This window comes from Desmodus rotundus, chromosome 9 (genome assembly GCF_022682495.2).
Source record: "Desmodus rotundus isolate HL8 chromosome 9, HLdesRot8A.1, whole genome shotgun sequence".
NCBI classification, from domain to species: domain Eukaryota; kingdom Metazoa; phylum Chordata; class Mammalia; order Chiroptera; family Phyllostomidae; genus Desmodus; species Desmodus rotundus.
Window position 1 is genome coordinate 63,546,894 of NC_071395.1, and position 22,456 is coordinate 63,569,349.

Sequence of the window (22,456 nt, forward strand, 5' to 3'; positions counted from 1 at the left end):
CAGGTAGGCGAGAGCTTGGGAAGGAGGTTCCCCTGTGTGCGTCCAGAGGGGAGGGCTCGTCCTGGATGTTCCCCAGCAGCACAAGAGCACAAAGTGCAGGTATGCGTCCAGTCTCGGGAGAGGACTGAGCTGTGGCAGCCAGCATACCAGCTCAGTCCCAACGGCTTGCAAATCTGTCCAAACCTGAACGTAAAATGCCAAATTGTATTAGTAATAGAGTTGTTTCAACATTTTTTTTTAATGAGTGGTATCCTAGATCTAAAATCTCCAGTTATGCCAAGAAGGGAGGAGCTGGCAGTAAGCCAGTGTCAAAATAACCTGATGACCCTCCCCCTAGCTGCTGCCTAGATGTGGAGCTGGGCTCTCCGACACTGCCTGGTGCTGGCCCCGCGGCACCCTCTCCAAGTCCAGGGCCGTGCCTCGGACTGTACAGCGCTCCTTCTCCCAGAGACCAGCTGCAGGCGCAGGGCCAGCTGCCCCCTCCTGGGACTCTGCACCGCCGCACAGAGCTTCCCCTGCATCGATGGGGAGCCTCACTGAGGGCGGGGGCTGGAAGGGGGAACATAGGCAGCTGGCTGTGTGTCGAGTAGGAGTTTTTTCATGCCCCAAAGTACCCTGTTCTAACCCAGCAGTTTTCCAACTTTGTTTGGTGTCAGGATCCCTCTTTATGCTCTTTTTGCTTAATTGTTTGTTTTAGGAAAATCAATTAACATTTATCCATTCGTAATTACGGTTTTAACATCTGTATTAAGAATTACATATTTGAGACCATAGTTTGGCATCTGAGTTCCAAAGTTACCACTTAAAATTCAGAATGAAAATCTACAGTCTTTTCAGAAAGCAATTCCTTTCTTTATACTGTCACAGGTGACTTACCAACTGACCATAATATCACAGTAAGTGGGCACTACTTCGTCACTATGGAGAAAAAACTCTATGATCAGACGAAGATTCTAATAATGGTGGTCCTGGAAGACCACACACTCTCACTCTACACAATATACAGTGATTATAATAAAACAGGATACGCTTGGAATGGCAGTAAGACACAAAAACCAGGTTATATTAATGTTAATATAGGTTCTGCTACATCAGAATTCTGGGTAGGTGTTCACAGTTTGGGATTTATAAGGACAAAAAGAGCAGTTATCTAATGTTTACATATAAGAAACACCTGAATGCATAACACAGTTGCCATTGGGCATTAACATGGAATTTACAAAAAAAAAATTTTAAAGGAGTGGCCTATCTATATAACCTGTATTTATACTTTTGTTAAATTGAAATGTAATTGACATCTAACACTGTGCAAGTTTAAGGTGTACTGCGTATTACTTTGATACATTTACACTGCAGCATGGTTGCCGTCGCAGCCTTATCCAACAGCCCCCTGTGCCACCTAGTCATCCTCTCTTCTTGAGGCAGGAGCAATGTAGAGTTAGTGTCTTCGCAAGTGGGATGTGTAGAATACAGTTTTGTTGTCCACAATCACTGCACTGTGGTAGGTGTCCAGGACTTACCTTCTTATTCCAAGTATGTGCCCTGAAGCAATACCTCACCCATGCCCCCAGCCCCTGGCGACACTCCTTTTTTGAGTTTGGTTCTTTTGAGATGATACACACTGTAAGAAATATACAGTCTTTCTCTGTCTGACTTCTCTCTCTCAACATAATGTCCTCGAGGTCGAACGATGTTGTTGCAGTGGCAGGATGTCCTTCCTCATGGCCGAATAGTGTTCCATGATCTATGTGGAGGCCACATCCTTTTCCATCCATCCACTGATGGGCACCTAGGTGGTTTCTGCATCTTAGCTATTACGAATGATGCTGCAGTGCACGTGGGCGTGCAGATGTCTCTTCGATGGCCATCTCACTTCCTCTGCATACGTACCCAGAAGTGGAATCGCTGGATTGTATGGCAGTTCTAGTTTTAGTTTCTCGAGAAAACTTTATACTCTGGTTATCGAGGACCTAAAGTTTTTCTGTATGTGGGCTATATCTAATGAATGCTATTTATTAAATTAGAAATCAACAAAAAATATTTGAAAGATTTATTTCTTCATTTAAAATTAATAAGCTTGTCTGAAAGAGTTCTTTACAAAAATAACTAGATAAAAACTTAGTGAAAAGAGTGGCATTGTTTCATGGTTTTGCGAATCTCTTTAATGTGTGGCTTAAAGGAGACAGCTGCAGTTTCTCACACCTGACGCTTCTGCTTTGGTCTCTTGCAACAAGTTGTTTTGATTGAAGTCTACAAAGGTGACAGAGCATGGCTCTGATACGTCACTGGAAAGAGGACTTCACAGAGCCCCTGAAAGGGTCTCAAGGGCCCCCTCCGCACTTTGAGAAATGCTGTTCTAACCTGCCTGTGTGAATCTCCACTTGTCTTTGGAACAAGTCCCCGAACCTACTTCTCCAAGCTCCACTCCTGTGAGAGGACGTGTGCTGGCTGTGCTGGCCACTGGCCCCCTTGGTGCCAGCGTGGTGGGGAGACAAGGAATCAGGGGCCCCTGGAGTAGGACATTTTGCACCTTCCCAGAACTGCCCCAGCCTCCGGGGTTAGCAGCTAGGATCTCCTCGGTCCTTCCAGAGTGAGACAGCCTCCACTGACCTGGAAAGAAGGGCAAACGGGAAGATGGGGCAGGGCTGGTAGGAACCCAGTAGAACCAACAGTGCTCCGGTCCAGGGTTTTCGAACTTTCCTTTGGCTACAGAACTGCTGTGTGTGTGTGTGTACAGGGAGGGGCAGCCAGCGGAGCTGCTCTGCTGAGAGCCGAGCCGCCTGCAGCCTTGCAGACTCTTCTGACCTCTCGCTGACAGACCTTGGGACACAGTTTGGCAACTGTGCCCATTTCACAGAGGAGGACTTGAGAGCCTAGAACTCAGTGCTTCCTCCCAGGGGCATTCAGAGACAGGGAGCAGGGATGACTGTAAAAGGAGACCTCTGGGCGCATATCCTGGGCAGGGGTACACCCCGAGGAGAGGAGTCACGGGCAAAGCACAGGAGCACAGAGGCTGGCGTCAAGTCTCCCACCCGGAGCCGGGTGCCCAACCTGCATGACAGACAGGAAAGGAAAAATACACCCATCTTCTGGCCAACTCCTGGGGCCACAAATCCAGCCTCTGACCATGAGAACATCCATCCCTCCATTTCCACCCCAGACTCTGCCTTCCACCCCACTTTCCTGCCGCAGGGAAGGGCGGCCTGGCCTAAGACACATGGGCCTGTCCTCCACCCAAGAACACAAGCCCTTGGACTTCCCCTCCCTACGTTCCCAGCCTCCTCCTGCCCCAGAGAGGGTGGGTCCGGTGTTCTGCACATTTCTGGGTAATAGTTTGTGTCCTAAGGTCGTGAGGCTCCTCCTCCCCAGCTGACCAGGAGGCCTGGGCGGATTGTGTGCAACAAGCTCCCTGTCCTGCCCTGACTCGCGGGTTTTCCTAGAGAGGTCACGGCTTGTGACATTCTCAAGTGGGTCTGTGGTCCAAAAGAGGTTCAGAAGCACTGCATGATGGGAGAAGGGGCTTCCCAAGGGAAAGGGGTGAGGGAAAGGAAGGGGGGGGTATGTTAGTAATTCTCTTTTCTGTGGGAGGCTGCACATGTTTTACTTGGTTTTGTTTCCCTCACGTACTAGTGGTGCCAGATCACTGTCCCCATTTTACCGATGAGAAAACTCAGAGGCTCCCTGCCATTAGGGAGCTGGCCCGGGATGCAGCCCGACTGAGGGGTTGAACGGGACAGAGGCAGAGGCACAAGGCAGTGCTGCACTGGGCGCTCAGCTCTTAGACCACGGCAGCAGACAAGCTGAACGTCCGCCTACACCCATGCACGCGGATCAGGGTTGCCAGTAAGTTATTTCAGCAGCCAGAGAGCCTGGCGCAGGGCAAGGCAGCTGTCCTCTGAGGCTATTCCTGCTGAATGGAAAACAGAGCCCCCCAGACTGGCCCCTGGTGTCTCATCCCTTTCTAACAAAGAGGAAGGAGGAGAGTGCCCCTGACCTTCACAGGCAGGACCTGGCTAGAGCTTGCCTGGCCCAGTGAGGCTGGAAGAGGCAGATCCATCAGCCGCAGGCCCTTTCTTTCTCTGCTCTTAGATGTGTCCACCGACAAGCCACAGAACAGCACTTCGGCTCTCCAGCCTGCCTTGTCCCCAGCGCCCCCGTGCCAGGGGTAGAAAAGTCAGAGCAGTCTTTCAAAACAGGCCTGAGGCTGGGTGTAGGCCCCCCACCTCCACCATCCCTGAACTTCATTTTTCTAACATATTTATTACCCGTGATTTTTTTTCCGGTGTTATTGAGATGTGAGGTACAGCACTGTAAAGTTTCAGGTGTACAGTATAATGAATGACTGGGTGTACATGTGTTGTGAATGATACCACAATAAATTTAGTTAGCATCCATCACCTCATATAGCTGGGGAAAAAAGGGGGGGAAACGTGGTTTTTGCTTGTGATGAGAACTTTTAGGATGTTAAAAAACAAACTTCAAATGAGTAAATTTTATTAAGTGATTCATGAATGGGGCAGCATCCCATTTAGTAGATAGAAAAGTGCTTCGATGAGTCACAACAGAAGGTTTTTATAGGCAGAAAGAGAGGCCCTAAGAAGTTAAAAGAGTTGGTAGTTTGGTCCCCAGTCAGGGCCTGTATGAGAGGCAACCAACTGATGTTTCTCTCCCTCTCTTTCTCCCTCTCTTCCCCTCTCTCTCAAAATAAATAAAATCTTTTTTTTTCTTTTTAAGAATGAGTTAGCCATGGTGGGGCGGCTCAGTTGGTGGAGCGCCATCCTGATATGCCGAGGTCGTGGATTCGATCCCCAATCAGGGCACGTACAAGAATCAGCCAATGAATGCACCAATAAGTGGGACAGCAAACTGATATTTCTCTCTCTCTCTCTCTCTCACTCTTTCTCTTTCTCTCAAATCAATAAGTAAATAATAATTTTAAAAAATTTAAACAGTGAATTATTTCAAGTAAGTTTTCCTTTCCTTAGGGAAAGGCAGAGGGTCTTATCAAGTAGTTCACCTCACTAGTGCTGATGGAAAATTCCAGACTGAGTGGTTTAAAATTCCACTCCTGGGAGAAGCTGGAACTGCAGTTAGGTTAGTTATTAAGGTTTTGTTTGCTACTGTACCTTAGCGAAAGTGACTCCATTTTGGCCTATTGTTTCTCTCTCTCTCTTTTTTTTTAAACAAGGACCTACTCCCTTACTAACTTTCAAATGTACTGTACAGCAGTATTAATTGTAGTCATTCCTAGAATCTTTGGACAGCTGAAGAAGTCAGCCCCTCTGGGCTTCAGTTTCTTCATAAAGTAAATTAGGAATGATGATGCCCAGCCCACTTGCCTTACAGGGATTTCTAAGAATCACATGAGGGAAGGCATTTCGAAAGGTTGCCACTGCTCCCACCCCTCCCACTGGGCAGACCCACTTGATACCCTCTCTTTGGAAGTGACAGCAAACCCCTGCTGGAACTCACCCGTCACCCATACACTTCCTGTCCCCTGGTCACTGGACCCTGGTAGCCCAGGCCGGGAGCCTCTTCTGGGCTGTGCTGGGGCAGCTCCACATGTGGCTTGGGAGCCTAGGGGGCTTAGGGTGAGGGCAGCAAAAGTGGGTGGTCCTGCTTTTTCTGCCCCCCCCTCAGTGGCCCCTTGGTCCTCAGGGTGAGGTGGGAGCAGTCTCCGGGTGGAAGCCTGGTTTGTGCCAGGTACCAAGCTAGGAGTAGAAACCAGGGCTCTCTCCCAAGGACAACAGAAACTGGGGAGAGGGATTTGAGGAAAGGCAGGAGGTACGCCCATGCTCTTTCACACAGGGGGGGCATCAAGCGTCTCCAGCACTCTAGGGTAGAAGACTGTGTTTCTTCACTTCTCTAAAGCAGTCAACTCCATTTCCAGCTCCCGCTGCCTTGGCTGGTGGGAAATTCAAGCTTAGTCATATTTGGAGGGTCTGCCTTTTACCTGGGGTTGTGCGAGAATAGAGGGATCTTCCATGATCCAGAGCATTTGGAGCAGGGCCATTGGGTGCCAACCCACACTGATCACTACTGGTGGCCAGGGGTCTCTGCAGAGGCTCCCAGATGGGACTCCCTGTGTGTGGGATCTCCCAAGTCCTTGTCTCTCCTCAGGCATGGGGAACCTCTGCCCCTGTGGTTTCTGCCAGAGCTCCCATCCCTCCCATTAGGCAGACCCACTTGATGCCCTCTCTTTGGGAGGCCTGGTGGGGCTTTCTTCCTGGGGCCTGGCAGCTTCTTCCTTCAAACCCACAATTCAGAAACTGTCCCCCTCCCAAGGCAAAGGAACACTGAGGTTAGGTCTCCTGCCGAAGAAGCAGTGAAAATGACCTCAGAAGCAGGATAAAAACAAGTACCAACGCATGATCCTGTCACAAGGCTGGGAAATTTGTTACTCATGCCATTTTCAAAGTTCATCCTAGATAAAGAAGCAGCTGCATGCCCGCATCTGACCACCTGGCCAGCAACCCTTGGCTTCATCCTGGGGAACCTGAGAGGTGGTAGCCGGGGTCTGTCTTGGGAGGGGGATGTGAACTAGTCAGGCCAGCTCTTCACAAGCTAGCCTGGTTGCCGGCAGGGCGGGGGTGGGGGGAAGAGCTCTGCAGATGCTTCCTGAAGGTTAGGAGCCCTCTTGGAGGTGTCTCTTCCCTTCCTCCCTTGCCAGGGCTCTGTTCTGGGGGCAGCTGAGCTCCCTCCAGGGGCTGCTGTGGGCATTTGGATGGGACTGGGAGGGTAGAGCAGGACTGCCCTGACCTCTGGGTCCCGTCATTCTTACAGGACCTGGGCATGGAGTCTACCTCGCTGGATGACGTTCTGTACCGCTATGCCAGCTTCCGGAACCTGGTGGACCCCATCACACATGACCTCATCATCAGCCTGGCTCGCTACATCCACTGCCCCAAGCCGGTAGGGTGGCATGGTCTAAGCTAGCCAGGTCCAGGGTGTGAGGCGGGTGCCTTTCTGGGCAGAGCAGCTCAGTGTCCAGACCCAAGGAAGTGGGCCCCACTGTAGGCACCCTAAGGGTAAGCCTGAGGTGCCCGTCTGTCCCCTGGCCCAGCATCCGTGGCAGAGGCTGCACACTGGCACTGTCAGGACAGGCTTTGTTTGGCCCATGAGTGTTTTAAATCTAGATTTATTGCCAACATTTAAAAATCAGAATATTTCACACAATCCCTGTATTCAGTTGCCCTTGAAAAATGGGGAGCTCCAGCAACCAGAAGCCCTCATTTCTACAGGGCTGGAGCTGAGTGGCCACCCCTGTTATGTGGCACCAGGGCCATCAGGTACAGTTGTGTAGGTTGTGCCCTGCACAAAGATGTGCAAACGCAGGGGTGGCGGGGGTTAGGGGAGACAGGAGACAGTTCTAATCCAGCCTTCTCTCTGCCCACCAAGCCATGGGCACTGGTGCAAGACTGTCCACCAAGAGATGAGCTTTTTCTTGTTTGCACAAAGGTGCCATGTAAGTCCAGCAGTGGCCCTGCATGGTGCTCTCCAAGTTGCCTCAGTCCCCACCACCCCCAGTTGTCTTGTCTCTGAGGCTGTCATTTTACACACTCCTCCTGCTGCCCCACCGCCCAGCAGTTAACCCAGTCCTGTCTGGGCAGGTCCACTTCCTCCCTGGCTTCGGGAGTTGAGCAGGGGAAGCTCCAGGGTTCTCCAGGCTCTGCAGGCACTGGTCTGCCTCTTCTGGACAGGAGGGTATGCCCTCTGCCTGGCTGCTGGGCCATGGGCCTTGCTGGGTGCCAGGCTGGCTTACCCAGACCTGCCCACTTAGACGTTGGCAGGAAAGGGGAGGGCCGGGCTGAGGCAGCTCCATGCTTGGGCATTTCTCTGTGTTGTTTGGTTCCTTCTCTTCCATCCCTCAATTTCCAGCAGCTTCCAAAAGAAGTGCTTCCTCAAGAAGCTGTGGCGGGGCAGGAAGCCAGACCAGGTCTGAGTGCCAGAGGGACGCCTCCCCTTTCAGGGGAGGATCTGAGATAAGAGGGAGGTGGTAGTTCCAAAGCCACCTTCAAGTGGCCTGGGTATAGACTTGAACACAGTCACCAGGGGCCTGGAACCTTGCCTTGGGCTGACCCTCCATCTGGGGCTTTGTCTAGGGCTCCTCTCTGGCCTCTGGGGCTGTCTGATGTCAAGACGCAGAGGCTGGGGTAACTGTGAAGGGCTGGGAACAGGTTGGGGTCCGGTATGGGGGGTGGGTTGGTGACAGGATGCAGCAGAAGGTGGGAATGCTGGGTTCCAATATGCACAGGTAAGAAAAGGCCGGCGGTGAGGTTTGGTGGACTGGGAACCTCAAGGCCTAGGGAAGAAGAGCTGGTGCCAGGAGCCACAGGGAGGCAGCTAGAGCTGGACAACCATCTCTGCTCCTGGGGGTTATACCTGGCTCAGCCTGGGGAAGTGGAGACCGGGGCTTGTAGGAGGCCTTTCAGGTGTCAGACCCCTGCCTTTTCTAAAGCACAGATGTAGTTACCCACAGGTAAGAAAGGGGACAGGCTATACTGGGGCACTCAGAGCAGCTAGTAGGAGAGAAGTGCCCTTTATGCCCATCTCAGAGTTGAGGAAGTTGGAGTTCAGGGAATGAAGTGATCTGAGAAAGGCCACATGCAGGTGAGAACCCCAGCAGGGAGCTGGGCCCCAGTGTTCAGAGGCTGGGTCTCTGCTATCAGGGCTCAGCTGGGGCTCCCAGGGCTGCAGCCAGCCCCAGGGCACAGGGCCCTGTGTGGGGGCAGCTGAGCACGTGCCTCCCTCCACACAGGAAGGGCTACAGGTGGTTAACTGCTCAAGTCAAACCCCAGGAGACAGGACTGGGCTAAGGACAAGGACAGGAGGCCAAGGGTCCTGCATTGCAATCTGTCCCTTCATGGGGATGGGGACAAGAGGGGCTGTACCTGGGTTGTCTTAGCTCAGGCTGCTATAACAAATTACCACTGACTGCGTGGCTTTTAAAGAACAGAAATTTATTTCTCAGTTCTGGAAGCTGGAAGTCTAAGATCAAGGTGTTGGCATGGCCAGGTTCTGAGTGGGAACCCTCCTGCTTTGCAGACAGCTGCCTTCCTGCTGTGCCCTCACGTGCTGGGAAGAAAGGGAGCTAATTCTCTGGCCTCGCATAACCCTCATGACCTCAGCTTATCCTACTTACTCCCAAAGACCTACCTTCAAACACCATCACATTGAAATTGGGGTTCAGCATATTAATTGGGGCGGGGGCATAATCATTCAATCCATTACATGGGTACAACCTTTCTCAGATCTCGTAATTTGCCAAACCTCGTTTTTCTCAACTAAGGTGGGCATGAAACTCACTCCTGCAGGGCTGTTTAGAGAATTCAGGGAGATGGTTCTTGAGAAGTGTTGGCCTGTGCCTGGCACAGCTAAGCACCCCATGCACAGAAGTTGAGGTGTAACTAATCAGTGAGCACCGACCAGGTGCCAAGCAGGCTCAGTTGTGGGACGTGATGGCAAGTAAGACATGGCCCTGGGCCCTGGCCCCTGTGGGCTCAGAGGCTTGGAAATGACCAAGCTGCCCTCTGAGCCAGAGGCCTCCCTCCACACAGGAAGGGCTATAGGTGGTTAACTGCTCAAGTCAGACCCCAAAGCAGCCAGGGCAGAGTTAGCTCTGCTGGAGGCCCAGGGGCCTGGCCAATCCTGGCCACATCCTCCTCCCCAGGGCTACTGCAATAGCCTCCAGCTGGACCCTGGGCCGCCTCTGTGTGCTCTGGGAGCAGCCAGGGAGCCACCTGCCAAGGTACTGTAGTTTTCGGACTATAAGATGCACTTTACCCCCCACCCCTCCCAGATTTGGGAGGGAAATGGGGGTGCATCTTATAGTCTGAATGTAGCTTACATTTACATTGGTGAAAATTATGTTATTTATGTTATTAAATATTTTACCACATTTTTTGCTTCAAAAATTTTTTTCCTATTTTCCTCCTCTAAAACCTAGGTGCATCTTATGGTCCTAAAAATACGGTAAATTGGATCACACACATACCTGCTAAAAAATGTTACATGCAGCCTTGTGTTGTAATTTCAATAAAACCCAAACTCCTTACCTGGCCCTGCCAGAATCTCCTATCTCATCTCTCCCACTCTCCACCCTGCTGACTGCTCCAGCCACATGGGCCTCTTCTCCGTTCCTGGAGCATCCAGATGCTGCCATCCCTGACCACACCTGCCTCCTCTGTCTGAGGTTCCTCTTCTTCAGACTCAGCCTGACAGTCACCTCTCAGATCTTCTTTGATCAGCCTACCTCTTACTGGTCTCCCAATCAGCCTTTCTCTCTCACGCTCTGTTTATTTCTTCATTTCACTCACCAGCCTCCCAAATTATCTTTCTTCTTTATTTGTTGACTAACATATTGTCTGCTTTCCCTACCAGAAGATAAACTGTACAGGGGCAAGAGGCAGCATCTGTCCCATTCACAGTTACATCCTATAGCAAGCAGAGCCCTGGCAGGAAGGGGTCCTGAGACCCTTTCTATTGTGAATTTTTCAGAGTATTTATTAAGGGTCGTGGCGGGATAAACGAAATGAGCAGGGGACAGTGAGGCCCCAGAGACTAACAGCAGGAAGTCATTACCATGGAAGGAGTGGCGGGTGGCAGCTGCGTTGAGGCTGAAGCCAGGCTGAGAAGGCCTCCTCCAGAATCGTGTTGTGTTTTCTATTGCTATACAGTCTCTGTAGGTCAGGAATTCTGCAGCGGCTTAGCCAGGTAGTTCTAGCTTAGCGTCTCTCGAGACAATGGCCAAGGCTAAATACCTGAAGGCCTGACAGAGGTTGTCAGGCCCACCCCCCTGGATGGCACATCCCACGGTTGTGGGCAGGAGGCCTCAGTTCCTTGCCATGGGGGCCTCTCTATAGGACTGCTTGAGTGTCCCCACATCATAGCAGCTGGCTCCACCCAGAGCAGGCAATCCAAGAGAAAGCAAGGCAGAAGCCACACATCTTCTATGACCCAGTGTCAGAGGTGATACACCACCACGGCTGCCGTAGTCTGTTGACCCACCCTGAGACAGCACGGAAGGAAACTACACTAGGTGAGGGCACAAGGAGGAGGAGTCCGGGGTCGTGAGGGCTGTCCTGAAGGCTACCTGCCACACATGCTGGAGCAGGGTGGGAATGAGAACAGTAAATCCCTTGACCTTTCTCTCCTCCTGCCCTCTGATCTCTCTCCCAGTTGCTCCCATTAGCTTAACCCAGCTGGGAGCCATGTGCAAGAGGGCTGGGTGATGCCATCTGTGGGGCTCAGCTGGGAGGCAGTAAACAGAAAACCTAGCAAAAGTCTCCAGTATGGTATTTGATGAATGAATGAATTTATGAAGGAATGATGGAGCCTTTGGGCATATAGCTGTGCAGGGCTACGCTTGTTTGCCTGGGGGCAGCGTGCAAAGGTGCCTAGGGAAGTGAGGGTGTCAGGTGAGTGGGGCTATTGGACAGCTGAGAGATGGGGCAGGGTCCTAGCGCTTGTACTCCTCCTGGGGGGAGTGCAGGTCTGCCTTGAGCATCATTCCTGACAGGCCCTCGAGAGTCCCTCAGGTAGATTCTAATCCAGGGACTCCAGCACTGGGCAGGCCAGAGAGGCTGCTGTCCTGACCTGACCCATAACCTACCCTGCAGTGCCCAGTCACCCCTGCTGCACTAGCCCCTCTCCTGCTTCACCTTCCTTTCCCACAGGTAACAGAATTGATTCCACAAACTGCCTTTGAGCCTCCTGTGTGGGTTAGGACTCTGCTGCCAGAAGCCCACTCTGGCTGCCTCAAGCTAGGGACAGAATTTATGCTGATACTGAGGGGTCTTGTGGGGCCTAAGGCAGCCAAGCTTGAAAGAGGAACTGGAACTGCAGACAAACAGTGCAGACCTCCCCTCCCCTGCCTCCCCCAGACCCACTCTTTTCTCCCTCTTTCCCTCCCGATTTGCATGAGTCAGGATTCCAGGGAAAGAGCTGATTGGCTTCCCTCTGCCAGTTTTGGACCAATCAGCTATGGCTTGGGAGTGGCCTGTAGTTACCCAAAAGGGATGCTGCGCAACAGCACTTTTAAGAAGAAATCTTCAGAGGAGACCTGCTGGGTGCACCGCCGAGCAAAATGTGCGGCCTATTGTCAGGAGTTCCCGCCCCCTCCCACCGCAGGTCAAACAAAGGGCCTGAGGGGAGGCTGTTTCTCATTGCTGAAACCTCGCAGAAATGGCACTTTGCCCTCCTCCCTCCCCTTCCACCTGCTGTTTTCCCACCTTCTCGAGCTCTCCTTACTCCTCCTCCTCTGGGCTAGCCCTGCTTTGTCCTGTTCTCCGCAGGAGGAAGGCTTGAAGGAGGCTTTCAAAAAGTAATGGAGCTGAGAAAAAATTAGATGGGCCTGCTTAAGTCTTTTCTGGGTGCAGATGATAGAACCACCTTGAACCAACCTAAGCGCAAGATTATCTCCAGGAGGGCAGAGGAGGGTGGCAGGTTGGGAACCTGCCGAGGTTTGGAGATTTGGATCCTGATGCCATCTTACACATTGTGTAGTGTGCCAGTCTATTCAACGTCTTTACCCCCAGTTTCCTCGTTTGTAACCTGGAGACAATAGTAGCCCGTTTCATAAAATTGTTGTTACAGCTTTATGATGAGTTCAGGCATGCGATGCACAGAGGCAATGCCTAACATACGTATATAGCGGATGCCTAAAAAATGTCAGTAGTTGCTTATTTGGTCCAAACAAGTGGAGGGGAGCCCCCACTTCTGTGAGGACACCAGCTTACGTTTGGTCTTGGGTCAGCCTCCTTAGGTGGCTATGTTGTTCTGGGTTGGTCAAGGAGGAAGCAGGCCCATCCAGTCTCCCAGGTCCGGAGCCGCAGCACGGAGTCAAACCCATTGCCTCGCCCTGCGCACGGCTGCCCCCTGGTGGCAGTGCCGGCGCACTGGGGCGGTTGCTTTGCCTCTTTTCACAGTTTTTGCCCAGGCCTACAGGATGGAAAGAAAGCCCAAGGCCCCTGATTTTGGAAACTGGGAAGTGGTTGGAGGAGGAGCTAGGAGTTCTCCAGGAGAGGAGGAGCTCAGTTCTCAGCCTTGGAGAAGGTGTTGTGGGAGACCGGCAACACATTCTGCCTCTGACTATGCCTTCTCAGTCCCTGCCTGTCCAATATGTCTGCCCCTTTGATGTTGCAGCTTCCCCCTGCCTTCCCCTCTGCTCATTTCCTGGCCAGGGGCTTTAATCAAATGCCAATGGACAGTCCAGCCCGGACGTCTCTTGAGCCCCAGCCCCACAAATCCATTTCCATCTCCCAGCTGGAAATGAGCTGGCATTCTCCTGTCCTGCTTTCATTAGCTTCTCATCCAGAGCCTTTTAGATTCTTCTGCCCCCGTCTCAAGCCGAAGGCCTAGACCCCTCCTCACCCCTCTCTGCCCGTACCCTCTCCTCCTGTGCATGGCCCATCGAGTATGATGGCCTCTGTCACTGGCAGCCCTTTCCATGGGCCTGGCAGGGATTCCCCAAACCACATGTAAGCAGATGGGCCTGGCCCTGAGTCACCCTCTCTGCCTCCAGCCCTCCCCTTTCTCCATCTCCCAGTCCAAGGGACAGTCCTAAAATGCAAATGTGACACTGCTGCTCCCCCTTTGCCATTCCCCTGCTGCCCCCATGATGGAACCCCTGCCTGCTTCACTGCCCATTGTTGCTCACCACACACCCTTAAACCCAGGCTCAGCAGGAAAGGTGTGAACCCCAGGGGTTGTAAATGCATTTGCCAGGTGACATTCATTCTCTTGGGCAGGCTTAGGCAATAGGAAGTGGTGAGGTTTGTGGAGAACTAGAGACCAGAGGTTTCCTCTAAACCATTGTCATTCAGTCTTGGGCCTTCCTTTCTCTGCTGGCTCCTTCTACATATATTCACCTCTTTGAACGCTCAGCTCCCTCCTGCCTACCTCCCCTGTCTCTTGTCTCCCTCCCTCAGAGTCTCCTTCTCTTGCCTTTTCAACAGCCTTGGCCCTCTGAGCCTGTTTCCTCCTCTGTAAAATGGGAATAATGAAAGCATTTACTACAGCAGCATGCTGTGGGAATTCCATAAAGCCCTAGCGTAATGTCTGTGTGCACTAATCCAGGTGACAGACAATAGTGGCTTGGGCCAAGGTGGTACCATGGAAGTGGTGAGGTCAGGCCCCAGACTGTCACCTGCCCCCATAGCTGTAACACCCCCAAGCCCTTGGACATGTTGTTGTCACTAATCCATCTGCTCTTAAAAGCCCAGCTCAAATCTGAGCCTGGGCAGAAGTAATCTTCCTTCGTTACCTTGCTAGAGTTCTATGTGTTTGCGCTACTCCTACAATACGGCCTGGTGCTGATTCAGCGAGCATTCCTGGAGAGCTTGCTGTATGCCAAGTTGTATTCAGAGCACTTTACAAGTAGTAACTCATTTAATCCTCACAAAATCCCCTGTGAGGTCAGCACAGATGAGGATCAGAGGCATACACAGGAGGTGACAAAGCAAGGACTGAAATCCACAGTTTGGTGCCAAATTCATTCTCTTGATTACTCAGTGTGCTGCTTCCCTATTAGCGGAGTGATGGTGATGATGGCAATAAGAATCAAGCTGGCTTTTACTGAGTGCTCACTCTGCCAGGTGCTCTGCTGAGCACTGGATGTGGGTTAATGGTTAAACTGACCATATCCACACTTCTGTCACAAGCTGGTTTCCATCTAAGCCCTGGCACTCTGGCTCTTGACCCTGGCACTGGACCATCTGGTGGGAGCACACAGTCTCGGCCACTTACTCCCCCAGGGCTGCACAGTGACTGTTGGGTTGCCTTCCCTCGGGATGGAGCCGGAGTCTGTCCAATGTCTCCCCACTGCACCCTTCAACCCGGAGTGTCAGTTTGCTCAGGCTGCCATAACAAAATTCCACTTAAACAACAGAAATTATTTCTCATAGTCTGGAGGCCAGAAGTCCAAGATCAAGGTGTCTTCAAGTTCATTTCCTCTGAGGCCTCTCTCCTTGGCTTGTAGATGGCTGTCTTCTCACTGTGTCCTCACATGGTGTTCCCCCTGTACCTGCCAGTGTCCCAGTCTCTTCTCATGAGGATACCAGTCACTGGACTAGGGCCCATCCAGTGACTTCATTTCACCTTAATTACTCTTTAGAGGCCCTGTCTTCAAATACAGTCACATTCTGAGGTGTTAACAATTTGGGGGGACACAATTCAGACCCAAGGTCTCAGACGCAAATGCTGATGGGCCAGACAGGTAACAGATGAATCAGGCTGGGAGAGGCATAGCTCCTTCATTCTTTTCCCCCCACTTTTGACATGGGTATAAGACATGGTAAAAGTATTTCGCTTCTCTCTGTACCATGAGAAATACAAGAGCAAGGACATTTGGTCGTGGCTGTGTCCTCAGCTCCTACAACTGTCTGGCACCTATAGGTGCTCATAAATGTTTGTTGAACCACTGAAGGAGCAGAATGGCCCTGGATGTTGGGGAGTGGCAGGGACCCTAGTGAGCCCTGGCTAAGGGATCAGCAGGCAACTCAGCTCCAGTCAGTTGTTGTCAGGTCACCCGGAATCCAGACTTTTATATACATCTCCAGCTTTTTATCATAGCAACTAATTCACAAAAACTAAAACCATTATGCAGATCAGTTTGTAATCACTGTTCTCCGCTGAGGGCGCCCACCTTGAGCCAGCAGATCGGGCCTCCCCCAGCTGAGCCTGGGTGCCATGCTCTTCCTGCAGGGACAGGAGGCTGCAAGTGGTGGGCTGGGCTCTTACCCCTGCTCCCCACCGTGGTTGCCTCTGCAGGAAGGCGATGCTCTGGGTGCCATGGAGAAGCTGTGCCGACAGCTGACGTACCATCTCAGCCCCCACTCCCAGTGGCGGCGGCACCGGGGGCTGGTGAAGAGGAAGCCACAGGCCTGGTGAGTCAGGGTCACCTGCAGTGGGTCTGCCCTGCCCCCCTGCCAGTCTCCTTCTACAAATGCAGCCCAAAGATAGCCTATGTCAGGCTGGGTGTCTGATACACAGCAGCACCCCCTCCCAGGACAATGGAGTAAAGGTAAGAGCTGGACCAGAGAGGGTTGTCTTGGAATGCTGCCTGAAGTAGGTGAGATGGAAAGACAATTCTGTGGTGGGGAAAGCAGCCAGGAGAGCACTCCAGGTGGGCATGAGCCATGTGAGGCCCTGGAGGCAGGGCCCTGCTCTGTGGGGTGGGGGCTGGGGGATATGGGCCCATTCTGAAGGATTGCGGGGGACGTGAGTTTCTGATCCCTGGTGTACTGTACTGAATGTAGGCATGCTCACTGATTACCCCCTAGGGGGACCCAGACCCAGGCATATCCCTAGTCCATGCAGCGGTGACAATCCTCAGGGGATTTGTGGCCCCCTGAAGACTGGCAAAGAGGTGGCACCTGGGACACAGAACCTGTGGGACCTGACAGGAAGCAGGTGGAGGGGAGGCCGAAAGGAGGACTTTCTGGAGGAGGAACACCCCTGCCTCTCTTGAGAGTGGCCATGGGGCATAGCGCCTTCCCTTCTGAAAGACAGGCTGGGCCTTGCTGCTGCCATGGGCTCTCCTTCTAGGCCCTGCAGCTGAGGAGAGGCTGGACTGGCTCCTCTTTCCCTTATGCACAGCTTCACCCCCAAGCCAGGGAGGAGCTGGTGGGTCCTGGGGAGGCCTCCCCAAGTGGAGGAAGTGAGGCTCCCACTGGGCTGAGGGCAGGGCCATATATGGGACAGAGCAGAACAGGAGAGAGAGAACCTATGAGACCTGGAAGGCCACAAGGAGACTTTGAGAGCTAGTTCTTTAGGATTGAAAAGCTGGGAATCGGAGCTCTGTTGGAGTCCAGGGGCCTCTTCTCCTGTCTCCCCATCACGCACACATGCTCAGTCCATTCTTCATTCAGAAATCTCGCTCCCCTCAGTGGCTTCTGGCCACGTCGAGTGAAACACAAACAGGGCCCTGTGTGATGGGGTCCTCAGCCCCTCTGTTCTGTCTGCTCCCACTTTCCTGTGCCCCCTGCCCCTCTTTCCTTCCTGCTGGTTCTCAGACACCTCAAGCTCATTCCAGCTTCAGGGCCTCTGCACCTGCACTCCCTCACTGGAGCTCTTTCCAAACCCTGAAGGCCTACTTTTTTTCTTTGCCTGTCACCTCAAAAGTTATCTCCTCAAAGAAGCCTTCCTGAGTGGTCATACCCCCAAGCTACTCTCGGGCTTCCCTCTCAGATTGGTTTGCTTGTTGGCCAGCCCCTCTCTGGCAGAATGAAAACGGGAGTCTTGTCCACCTGGTTCACCACTGTGGTCTCAGTGCCTAGGGCAGCCCCTGGCACCTAGTAGGAGCTTAACAAACACTTGTTCAAGGATTGACCAAGGTCGGGGCTATTACTGTTGCCATCTGACTGGCCACAATTAGCCAGCTGGTAAGTGGCAGGGCTGGAATCCAACCCCAGGCTCAGGCTGTTAACCACCACACTACCTATTTCCCTGGTGTGATAGGCCTGCTTTATTAATGACATAGACAAGAATTACAGCCAGCACTTAAATCACGCTACACAAATACCAGGCGGTGTTCCAAGCCCTTACATGTCGTGCCGTGAGAGCTTTGCCTTAAACTCCCTGGGGCAGGGCAAGACGAGCAAACCATTGGTGACCTTCCAGCTTCAGGAGATCAGAGGGTAGGGGTCTGCCCAGCTGTTTAACAGCACCTCCCCGCTCCCTCTCCTTCCCAGGGCTGGGCCCTCTGGGCTTGCCTGTGATACCTGGAAGTAGGGAGCTGTGGCCCCAGAACAAGGAGCAGGGGAAGAAAGAAGAGCAAGGGATGGCACAAGGCAGGGAGCAAAGAGCACCCCGCCTCCAGGAGTCAGCAGCTCCCACTGGGCTTGGAGCTCCCTCATCCTCCCCTGCCCGCCATCCTGGGGGGATCTGCCTAAGGATCCCCGTCTGGTGGGGAACATGGCCTTGGCCACATCAGAAATCGTGGCACTCTCACAGAAGCAGGAAGCTCAGCCCAGGTGATCAATCAGCACAGCAGCAGGTATTTATCCACCCCTCACCCAACCAGGCACTGTTTTAAAGGCTTTGCATTATAGACTTACTTCACATAACAATCCTGTCGCACTCAAATAGCTCCATTTTCCAGGAAAGTAACTGAGGCACAGAGAGGTTAAGTACCTAACTGAAAGTCACACAGAGTAGGAAGGAGTTAAGATGCAAACCCATGCATTGTGGCCCCAGAATGTACCCTTCGTCACTGCAGAAACACTTGGGTGTTTCCCTTGTGGCCTGTCAGGCTCTGACCAGCTGGGCCCAGCCAGGCTGAGATGTGGGGTAGAGCCAGGGAACCAGGGCTCTGTTTCCGCCCATCCCTGGAGTGGAGACCATGGTGCTAGCTCTGCTGTAATGGGAGAAAAGCCTGGCCCCACTTACCGGAACCTTGCTTGTCCCTTCTCCCCTCCAGTCTCAAGGCTGTCCTAGCTGGAAGCCCACTGGACAACACGGTAGACCTGTCAGGCATCCCACTGACTTCCCGTGACCTGGAGCGGGTGAGCAGCTACCTGCAGCGCTGTGGGGAGCAGGTGGACAGCGTGGAGCTGGGCTTCACAGGCCTCACAGATGACATGGTCCTACAGTTGCTGCCAGCACTCAGTACACTGCCCCGCCTCACCACGCTGGCCCTCAACGGCAACCGGCTGACCCGAGCCCTGCTGCGTGACCTCACCGACACCCTTAAGGACCCCAGCAAGTTCCCCAGTGTCACGTGGATTGACCTGGGCAACAACGTGGACATCTTCTCATTGCCCCAGCCCTTCCTGCTCAGCCTGCGCAAGCGCTGCCCAAAGCAGGGCCACCTACCCACCATCTTGGAGTTGGGTGAGGGCCCAGGCTGTGGAGAGGAAGTCCGGGACGGAACAGTGGGCCAGGAGGACCCTGGAGGGGACCTTCTGGCCCCTGCCAAGGACTACGAGGGCAGGGAGACTGCAGGTGCAGCTCAGACGTGACACCGAAGTGGGGCCTTGTGGGGTAGGATGGCTGAAGCAGACTAATGGCTCCTACCAGGATGCTCAGGCCATTACCTAACACAGGCCTGGGCAGCCCCACCCATGGGGAAGCCAGATTGCAGAATCTGGAAAAGGCAGGTTGTGTAATGCCTCTCACTGGTCTTCCCTCTTCCCCCTTGTTATCTTTGGCTGCTGAGAAGCGATCCTTGGCCCCAAAGAATCAATCCTCGGCCTTCCCGGGTTTAGGGGGTGGGGATGCTGGTAGCCTGAGATGTGAGCAGGATGTTAAAAGCTCTCGCCCAGAAAAGGAGTGTAGGGGTTGGGATCCTACATCCAACCCCGGACTTTGCAATTATACACACTTGTCCTGTTCAGGGTAGCAAACTCCAGGCATGTTGGAATCTTAGCAGCTCTCCCGAGTGGAGGAGGTCGAGGTAGGGGACTGGCTGCCAGGTTCCAGGAGCCTAGACTCCCTGTGGACTATGGACTTAAGGCGATCCACCTACTCGTGGAGCCCTGGGCTCCTTGTAACTGACTTCCCAGTTAGTCTCTGCCCTCAAACCCATGACTCCAGAGGTCTGCCTGTGGAACCAGCCACCTTTCAATAGTCTCCTAAGGTGGCTGGGGCAGCCACATCAAAGGCCACTGTGAAACCCCATGCCATAATCCCTCCACACACACAATGACCAGACTGTAACGTCCTTTGCCGTGTTGCCCTGTACAGGCCAGAGCGCTGCCTCCTTTGAAATAGGGTCTAAGGACGCTTTCCCCATAAAGTTCCTTAAGTCCCTAAGTATCCTTGACACTTTCAGCACATTTCCAGAACCTACTACGGAAGCCCGTTATTAAACACCCAGGACCAGAATGGTGCTAAAAGCACTCCTACGAATTCGTGGAAGACCTGCCTCCAAAGATGGCTAGGTGGAAGAAAACTAGGTCCCCAAAAGCAAGGGTTTTCACCCACTGTTACCAATGGCCTGTCTTTAAAAAAAGAAAAAGCAAGATGAGCTAGGCTGAGAGGTGGGCTAAACACACAACTTTAGGAGTTACTAGAGGAAGGCTAGGCAAAGGGACAGAGCCCAGGGGAACTAGGGACTGGACTCAAGTATATGGAAGCCTTAAATGCTTTGGAATTTTCGCCCTCAAAGTCTAGAGAGAACTTAGACCCCAGGGAAGATGACAAGTGGACTGCTAATATTTGACAGTAGTCAAACTTAACTCTTCCTTCAAATACACATTTTAAGAACCAACACCAAAGACCATCCTTTATTACAATGTTAGTTTATGGTAACTGCACATGGATATTAACTTCAGGAGGAAGTTTCCAGCTTAAATACCTCAGACCCTTGCCCAATATAACAAATACAACACTAAAATGTACAGAAGCTCCTTTTGATCAGGACAATACTAGAAAATTCATGAATGCCAAAGTGCTTGTCCTGCGCAAAGGTTGCCAAATCCATTTCTTGGCCCTATTGTTGGTAAGTGTCCTCTCTGATGCTCAGCGTAAGGTGAGAATGTTTCTACAGCAACAATGTTGAAGCCTAGGGTCTCCCGAGTCCAGGTTGTCCAGGTGGTACTGGTCCTGGCAACTTCGAATGCTGCCCCTGCTGCAGCATGGCTGACCATCCTCTGGAAATGCGGTCTGCAAAGAAACCTAGTGTCAGTCACACTCTCTGCTCCCAACAACAGTTGTTCACAGCCTAGGACATCCTCAGAAAACGGTAGATTCACCACCATACAATCTGCCGGTAATTCCAGCTATTTTGGGTGATATCATCATTTGATATCCTTTATTAAATTGCAACAGAACTAGCTGCCCATTCATTCTACTATGGGGCAATCACTGTCCAGGTGAATTCTTACCTCTTCCCAGGGGAGCTGCTGCTTCCACCATCACCAGCTTTCAAAGTGCACTGCTGATCACCACCCTTCACACTCAAAACCTAGGGGAATGAATAAAGCACCTAGTTAGCAGATGTAGTTCTGATCCTAATAGCCTCAACTAAGGATTAAAGTCAGTCCATTTCAATAAGAGTCCGTAAGAACTTAGTCCTAATTGGCTTCTTGGGTGTTGAATGGCCATTTAGTCAGTATTTTCAACATCACAAACCCAATTTTTAGAATGAGAGAAACCACATCTTAGAGCAGACAGTCAATTTGCTCAGGACTATATAACCATAAAGTAAAAAGGAACTCATGGGTCTCTGCTCAACCACTAACCTCTACCTCTCCACAAATCAAAGCTTAGCTCATGCCAAGCCAATGCTTCTCACTCCAACACTCAGCTTTCGCCAGTCCTCCATTCATTTGCAACCTGGGTGAATAAAAAAATGAAGGGTCTCAGTTCAGACCTTACTCCTGGGCACCAGCAACTTGAGGACTTGTAGACTGCAGTCAGCCAGGAGTCATCCTCAGTTACCTATTTCTGATGGCACTTCCTGTTAGTGATCTCATCAGAGCAGCCAAGCTCCCCACTACTCCCGGTTCTGCTCCAGGGCCCTGCACGTTACCCGGAATTTAACGTTGCCTCAACAGCCAGGAGACATTTGAATGCAGTTTGTTTATGCACATAGATGTGATTTAAATACTTGCAGGTTGGGGGCAGCCACCTCCTAGCCATTGCCAATTATGCAGTTAGGTAGTGAATAAACACGTAAAAACTGCAACTGTGCAACATCAAGGAATTTCAGTGCACTTAAGGTAGCAATACAGGTAAGTTCCATATTAATTCCTACCTAGACCAGGTCTTACCTCAAAGTGGGATGCTGCTCCTGTCTTCGGTACTCGTCAGTGGGTCTGCCATCTGAAATAGGAACACGGACATGCATTTAGGGTGGATTCTGGCAGTTAAAAAGAAACTAAACTATTGAGGTTTCAGCGACTGCAGTCAGATAAGCATAAAAATCGTCAGTTTTCGCATCTGACGGCACTTCCTAATGTTAGTATCATCAGGACAGTCAAACAAATCTTCCTCGTGGTCCCCAGTGCAGGAAGTCCCCTACTTAACCTGTTCTCTCAGATCTGATCACTCCCATCCGGGAGCCCACGGAACGGAGTTCCGGCTTCCGGGAACCTCAGGCTCATTGGAGGCGGGGGCCCTGCAGGACCAGCGCGCGCCTCGCTCCCCGCTCGCCGGCAGCGTGGCGCGGCCCTGGTGGGCTGCGGCGGCCACAACGCCCGCCCCGAAGCCCACGTGCGAGTAGCCACTCTGATTAGGCTTCCCGGAAACATCCTCCCAAAGTTAGAAAGGCACTAGCTCATTCGCCCTTGCTACCAGCTGCGACCGCCAGATGCCAAGACTCCTTTTTACTAACAGGTTACAGTGGAAAAGGTGGTGCCTGCGGTGGCCGAGGCCCTTAAGGAGTTGGAACATTCCACTCTTCACAGAAGGGAGGGTGATGCCGGCAAAGACTCACGGGAACTTCCACCTCGTTTTACCAGACAGGCGCCGCGCCCCCCTAGGCCTCCCCCTCCTGTACAGCCATGGTCGCCTC

General features: G+C 52.3%; 1 protein-coding gene, 1 long non-coding RNA gene and 3 other non-coding genes across 5 annotated transcripts in view; 1 reads left to right on the forward strand and 4 right to left on the reverse strand.

Moving 5' to 3' along the window:
• LRRC75A (leucine rich repeat containing 75A) overlaps window positions 1-20,213 on the forward strand; it is a 44,500-nt gene extending 24,287 nt beyond the window's left edge. The window contains exons 2-4 of the mRNA XM_053910711.2: window positions 6,784-6,912; window positions 15,769-15,884; window positions 18,419-20,213. Coding sequence (XP_053766686.1) covers window positions 6,784-6,912; window positions 15,769-15,884; window positions 18,419-18,959 — 786 coding nt within the window. The 3' untranslated portion in view covers window positions 18,960-20,213. The remainder of the gene's footprint in view (window positions 1-6,783; window positions 6,913-15,768; window positions 15,885-18,418) is intronic.
• LOC128779196 (uncharacterized) lies at window positions 20,197-22,270 on the reverse strand. The gene is made up of 5 exons (XR_008425098.1): window positions 21,970-22,270; window positions 21,714-21,765; window positions 21,183-21,276; window positions 20,826-20,905; window positions 20,197-20,604 (listed from the first exon to the last, which is right to left on the reverse strand). It is a non-coding gene; the product is annotated as an uncharacterized lncRNA (long non-coding RNA).
• Window positions 20,672-20,744, reverse strand: LOC112309005 (small nucleolar RNA SNORD65). Its single transcript, XR_002975209.1, has one exon. It is a non-coding gene; the product is annotated as a small nucleolar RNA SNORD65 (small nucleolar RNA).
• On the reverse strand, window positions 21,355-21,423 carry LOC112308991 (small nucleolar RNA SNORD49). Its single transcript, XR_002975199.1, has one exon. It is a non-coding gene; the product is annotated as a small nucleolar RNA SNORD49 (small nucleolar RNA).
• On the reverse strand, window positions 21,848-21,918 carry LOC112308990 (small nucleolar RNA SNORD49). The gene has a single exon (XR_002975198.1). It is a non-coding gene; the product is annotated as a small nucleolar RNA SNORD49 (small nucleolar RNA).
• Window positions 22,271-22,456: the final 186 nt, after the last annotated feature.